The sequence below is a fragment of the Sinocyclocheilus grahami genome, unplaced genomic scaffold (assembly GCF_001515645.1).
Source record: "Sinocyclocheilus grahami isolate Dianchi unplaced genomic scaffold, SAMN03320097.WGS_v1.1 scaffold491.1, whole genome shotgun sequence".
Taxonomy (NCBI): domain Eukaryota; kingdom Metazoa; phylum Chordata; class Actinopteri; order Cypriniformes; family Cyprinidae; genus Sinocyclocheilus; species Sinocyclocheilus grahami.
The window spans coordinates 414941-421271 of NW_015505670.1; the positions used below are offsets into that span (position 1 = coordinate 414941).

General features: G+C 44.4%; 1 protein-coding gene across 4 annotated transcripts in view; it reads right to left on the bottom strand.

The window, feature by feature from the left end:
• Positions 1-207: 207 nt before the first annotated feature.
• The window catches only part of LOC107554133 (histone acetyltransferase KAT7-like), a 15374-nt gene continuing 9250 nt past the window's right edge, over positions 208-6331 (bottom strand). For 3 of the 4 annotated variants that reach the window (XM_016236545.1, XM_016236544.1, XM_016236543.1), the window contains 7 exons: positions 3943-4134; positions 3705-3794; positions 3438-3578; positions 3254-3347; positions 2866-3012; positions 2192-2298; positions 208-2078 (listed from right to left, as the gene is read on the bottom strand). In XM_016236545.1, the coding sequence (XP_016092031.1) occupies positions 1980-2078; positions 2192-2298; positions 2866-3012; positions 3254-3347; positions 3438-3578; positions 3705-3794; positions 3943-4134 (870 nt within the window). In that variant the 3' untranslated portion in view covers positions 208-1979. The remainder of the gene's footprint in view (positions 2079-2191; positions 2299-2865; positions 3013-3253; positions 3348-3437; positions 3579-3704; positions 3795-3942; positions 4135-6331) is intronic. The other variant, XR_001605033.1, reaches the window with a different exon arrangement.

Genomic DNA, 6331 nt, shown 5'->3' on the forward strand with positions numbered 1-6331 from the left:
TACACAACTGAGGATCACACACTACCAGAAGTTGTTCCGATCACAACAAACTCACACAGAAACGTGCGCCTTGTTGCTAGGAGATGAGTGACAAATGAAAACAACCCATGCTCTAAAATCGGCTCAAAATATCAAACATGTTTGATATCCTCCCTCTGGATGGAATCAAAGTCTGAAGCTAAAAAAATCGGAGTCTGTGACCATCAAACACTACACGATTTTCTATTAAATCTTTCAACTCAAATCTGCAGAGTGGCTCTGACTTTCGGCAACTAATGTCAACTCCTTCAGACTGTAAATCGGTGGAAAATCGGGGCAAAAATCGTGTAGTGTATTCCAGCCTTAAGGTAACTCGAAATGTTCTAACCGAACCATGTGACACAGGACAGCGTTAGGATTGCAGCCTTACTTGTAACTTACTGTAACAAAGAAAACGTCTCGGGTTACTCACATTACCCATGTTCTCTGAATAGAGAACGAGATGCTGCGTAGCCCATATGCAATGGGAATGCCCCTTGGGTGTGCCGATTATCTGAAGCCCATATGGAGTCACACCAATTCATTGGCTGATGGCTCGGATGCCACTACGTCACCCACTCTAATACTAGTTAACCAGGAGCAGCATCTAAATCCAAGCTATAAAACCTGATAAAAGGACCATCCTGCTACCACACAGATATCCTCCAGGGGAACTCCTGACACAGAGATCAGGAACGACCCGATGAAGCTGAAGCCGTGGGTTTATCTGAGCGCTTCAGCTCAATCCGCTTATGTGGGTGCTAACGGGTGCTTATGAACTGCTTAAGGGCAGCCGACTGAGTCTTGGCAGCACAGAATTTGTCCATCACCGAGCTAACCGCCTCGCCGAACAATCCCGACTGCGAGATGTGGGCATTGAGGAGAAAAACTTTCCCCTTCTCACTTATTTCCGTGAGATTTAGCCAGAAGTGGTGCTCGGCAGCCACCAGCCCCGCCATTGTACGCCCAACTGCGCGTGCAGTGTGCTTAGTTACATGCAGCGCCATGTCCGTAGCCCTATGGAGCTTTTTGACCGCTTCTGGAGTCAGGGCCCCCCCCCTCGTCCATCTCCTTCTGGACATCAGCTTGATAAGCCTGAAGGATGGCCATGGTGTGAAAAACGACACGGTTTATCCGGCCACTCAAGATTAAGCTTTTCGGTAGCACACGCCAACACGTCCACTAGCTCAGTAAAGGCCGTAGAAGGCCACGCCTCCAGGCCTCTAGGCGGGAGAGCGTCGACTGAAGCGGGCCCGAAATCTTAAGAGTCGGCTGCCATGGTGTACAAAATATAATAAAACCCAAAGGAGCTGGGACATAAATAATCGTGGACAACTCCACCGGCGAATCCGTGCGAGAGCACTCAGGCGAGAGAGGGAGAGAAAAGGCGAGGCCCGTCTTCTCACTCTCTATAGCCTCCAGCTCCATATCCGAACCCCAGGAGGCGAATTCACGGAGGGCCTCAGCAGCAGTACAATGGGGGATAATGGATGAGTCCTTCTCAAAAAACCGCAAGCCTCACGCAAAGTTTTGAGATAGAGATTCTCACAAAATTTACAGTTAGAAGTGCCGTAAAAAGCCTCGCACGTGAGAAAAACCCATACATTCAACACACTTACTGTGCGGGTTGTCGCTAATAAGCCAAAACATGAGCCAGATAAATCGCTTCTGAAGGGCTAAATGACCGCTTCTGAAGGAAGAAAATCTGAGGAGCGGATGGCGTGGTCACTAGTGTTAGAGTGGGTGATGTAGTGGCATTGAGGTGGCGCCCATGCCATTGGCATGATTCCATTACGGCTTCAGACAATCGGCACACCCAAGGGGCGTTCCCATTGCGTCATAGCTATGCAGCGTTGAGTGAAACTATGAAAGAGAACACCTTCCTCTGTATTGAGCTATTCTAATAGTGACCAAAACCAGTTAAACTACAGCAAACTGTGAAGAGCATGCAGATTATTGTCTTAGGTTCCATTGGGTGGGCTCCACTTCAAGGCCGTAGAGTCAATAGTCTTGTTGCTTCCACGTTTTGCCTCTTTGGTTTTCCAATCATCAATCAGATCCTAAAAATCATTCAACCATTTAAATGCATTAAAAACAATTTTATAAAAATAACAAACTTGTAATTAATGTAAACAGTCTGTTGCTAAACTACATGCATTACAATAACATTTACCTGTCTTTTTAGGATCAGATGCTTCCCTTTCCAGTACTTCAGCATCTGGAGTGACTGTAAAGTGCTGACAATGTCTACAGGGTTGACAGCTGTTTCTTGGCTGATTTCTGCTCCCAAGTGTTCAAATATGACAAAGAATGAAAAAATTATTCATACTATTAAATGTTACAATCATAAATGGAAAAGGAAGACAAAGGAACACCGTTCAAAAGTTTATGGTCTGTAAGATGTTTTTGAAAGAAGTCTTATGCTCACCAAGGCTGCATATTTATTTGATCACAAATACAGTAAATAGTGAAATATTATTGCAATTTAAAATGACTGTTTTCTGTATGAATACATTTTAAATGTAATTGATTTACTCCAGTCTTCAGTGTCACATGATTCTTCAGAAATCATTCTAATATGTTGATTTGCTGCTCAAGAAACATTTCTTATTTATGCTGCTAAAAATTTTGTGGAAACCATGATACATTTTTTCAGGATTATTTGATGAATAAAAAGAATACAATATAAATCTTTTGTAACATTATAAATGTCTTCATTGTCACCTTTGATCAATTGAATGCATTTTTGCCAAATAAAATAATTAATTTTTAAATAATTAATAAAAAAATCTTACAAACCTTAAAAAAAGAAGTAACCTTTAAAGAAGTGAACATAACACTAAGGACCTTTAATGGAGATCTCTTTGCCCTGGAAGTTGTGCAGGTAGCGCAGGAGCACTTCTTTCCAGTAACTCCTGTAACTGATGAGTCCCAGGTCAGAGAGAGGCCGTTCAGGGGAGCCAACCTTCTCCTCTACTTTGGACAGCAAATAACCTGTGCAGACACAAGCCATTCACACCTTAACACGTTCATGTCTTCCATTAATTGCGGCATCAAAAAGTGCACAGGACCAGATAGTAAATGAGCTATTCCAACATGTTCTTAAGGTTTTTTTAAGACAAAATGACAATTGTAACTTTAACATCACCATTTGCAATCTTGTTAAAGCTTAACACAGTAATGACAACTAACAGCTATAAAAAGTATCCAAATGATCTAGATCTACTGAACTCACTGAAATCAATCAGCATCTTGCCATAACCCTGCCTCATATACTGTGGCATGGTCAGGATACAGGAGACATTGTAGTTCAGGAATGAATTCTTTTCCTAAACCCAGATATGTATTTAGATTACTACAAAATAATCACTTGCAAGGTAACTGAAGCTTAAGGTGCACTGGAGTAACTAACAGAGTACCTTGGAGAAGTATCCTACAAGATGGCAGCCGGTATTGTCCGCTTCAGTCATCACATAGAAGAGGAACGGCTCCACATCGTAGTACAAAGTTTTATGGTCCAGGAAGAGTTTGGCAAGGAGGCACAAGTTTTGACAATAAATCTGCAAAAGGCAAATGACAGTGTCAAAGCAGAATCAGGTACTGATTGCAATTTACTGACCTGCAGATAACAATACAAAAGTTGTTAAATAAAATAAAGAGTCCTTTTGGAATCTCTTTGTTCTTGCCTTGTTCTTCTTGCCGTCCACTTCAAAAACAGATATAACCCCTTTCCTGTAAATCTCATCACCTGGTGGATGTTTCCACACACATTTGGCCTGATTGAAAATGAAATAAGAAAGGCGTATGTGTGAATGCAAAAACACACTCCTATCAACATTATGATTCAAGGCTGGACAAAACTTAAGAATCAGAAATGAAGAATTTAGAAGTTTGAAAATTGATTGAACATGTTGAACGAGTTACCATGTGACGTCGCAGAATGGTCTGACTCTTCATGTATTTGAGGCAGAACTCACACATGTAGAGGCGGCCGAGGCGGGCGTACTCTTCGGGGTATGGCGAGTGGTACCAGGTGTCCAACTCATAGCGGCCAAACACAATGGCCTTTATCATGTTGCCGCCCTCCGTGACCTGTCCCTGCAGCCGAAGTTTTTCCTGCAAGGACCAATGAAGGGTGGGAGAAACACAGGTCTGACTGGAGGGAATGACGACACAGAGATAGAAGGAAAAAATTCTGAAGCCTACCGCTCAAGATTCATTCATGAATGAGGAGGTTGAGGACGAGATCGAGAGATACAATACTATTATAAAGTTTGGGGACCGTAAGATTTTTTTTTTTTTGAAAGAAAGAAATAAATAAAAACTTTTATTCAGCAAGGATGCATTAAATTGATCAAAAGTTACCGTAAATACATTGATAATGTTACAAATGATTTCTATTTAAAATAAATGCTGTTTCTTTAAACTTTCTATTTATCAAAGAATTCATGTGACACCGAAGACTGGAGTAATGTCTGCTAAAAATTCAGCTTTGCCATCACAGGAATAAGTTGCAATATGTTAAAATAGTTAACAGTTATTTTAACAGTTCTAAATGCAGCTTTGGTGAACATAAGATACTTCTTTAAAGAACCTTAAATAATACTGATCCTCAAACTTTTGAATGTTAGATTAAAAGTTAAGATAGAAATGAGCTGGAGAAAATAAGGTGAATTAATGTCTACTCAAGATTATTGTTCCCTTTCAAGGGAACTTTGAACTGCGTCCTCTAAGGGTCGCGGTGGGGAACGCCTCGTCGTGACCCGTGTCTGAAGCATACATTGAAAAAAACACCAACAACACGTTGGCCGGCGGCAGCCATGACGTCACTACCGGTGTGACTATAGTATACATTTTTAGTATAAAAGTTTTGTTTGAAGCGTGCATTTCTGTGGTAAGAGCAATCTCTATTCATATCATTATGGCGAGCACTATCAAAGTGTTTAGAGGATGTGTGCATCCGTGTCGTCGTTATTTGACATCTGATGACACACACAATCTATGCGTTGTTTGTTTGGGTGAAGAGCACGCACGCAATGTCCTCGAGTGGGCAATTGGCGTGCACTGTGAGCGTTTTCCAATGAAAAAGCTCCGCTCTCGTTTGTCTCTTTTTTCGAGGAAAGAGGGGCAGCCATCTGCTTCCCGCGATTCAGGCCCCGCCACTGCTGAGGCACGGAGGAGAATGAGTTTGTGGGGATCGCAGGTCGATCTGGCTGATGAGTTTAAAGAGGGGTTTTCCCTCTCGCGACCATCGGCTGTGGACGAGAGTGAGCCACTGGAGGATGATGTTATTTCATTAACATCGTCTGATCCAGGGGCCAGTGCTCTGCTGAGTTCAGCCCAGGAAGAGCAGGAAATGTCTGAGGAGAGCTGAGGTTGAGCCTTCCCAATCCTCCTGCCCTGCGTATGATGAGCTTTTGGAGGAAGTTATGGATTGCACCACGGCGAGGCTTGACTTGCCGTGGAAGCGGGCAAAGAAAGTGACGTTGTGAGGTCATCTCGATGAACGTTATCTTTCTGGCCATAACCCTCCAGCTCAGGTGAGCCTTCCTTTCTTCCTGATATCCATACAGAGATTGAGAAGGAATGGAAGAGGTCGTTTTTTCTCACGCATCCATCGATTCCAGCATACGAGTTATGCGCGAAAACAGCTATGAGAAGATGCCCCCTATAGAGAGACGCTGGCCAGCTATCTCTCTATGGGTGAGACGTCATCTCTTAAGACTCCCTCCTTGCCATCTAAGCCCCTTCAGGATACATCTCGCTTGAATGGCAGGGCATACGCAGCAGCAGCAGGTCAGGCTGTCGCTTCATTGCACACGAAGGTGGTGCTCCAGGCATATCAGGCTGACCTGCTGAAAGACCGGGATAAAAGCGAGGGCCTTTCTCCTGATGAGGTAGCTGAGTTGCGCCGCACCACGGATCTCGCTCTCCGTGCTACTAATCAGGCCGCCTCTGCTATGGGCAGGTCCATGGCGGCTATGGTAGTGACGAAGAGACATCTGTGGGTGAACCTGGCAGACATCGGGAAGAAAGAGAGGGGCTTTCTTCTCGATGCTCCGGTTTCGCCTTCCGAACTTTTTGGTACCTCCTTTGAGACGGTGGTCGAGAAGTTCAGGTAGGAAAAGGCACGCGCTCAGCGGCCTTCAAATCCTTCATTCCACGAAGGTCCAGGTCTGAGCCCGAACAACCCAGGGGTCCTGGCCTGTCTCAGTTTGAGGATCAGAGACGGGCACAGAAGGCTAGTGTCGCGGCTCCCGCTCCCCCCCCCCCCGCGGGGGGGGGGGGGGGGGAGAGCGGGGGCAAGGGGGGG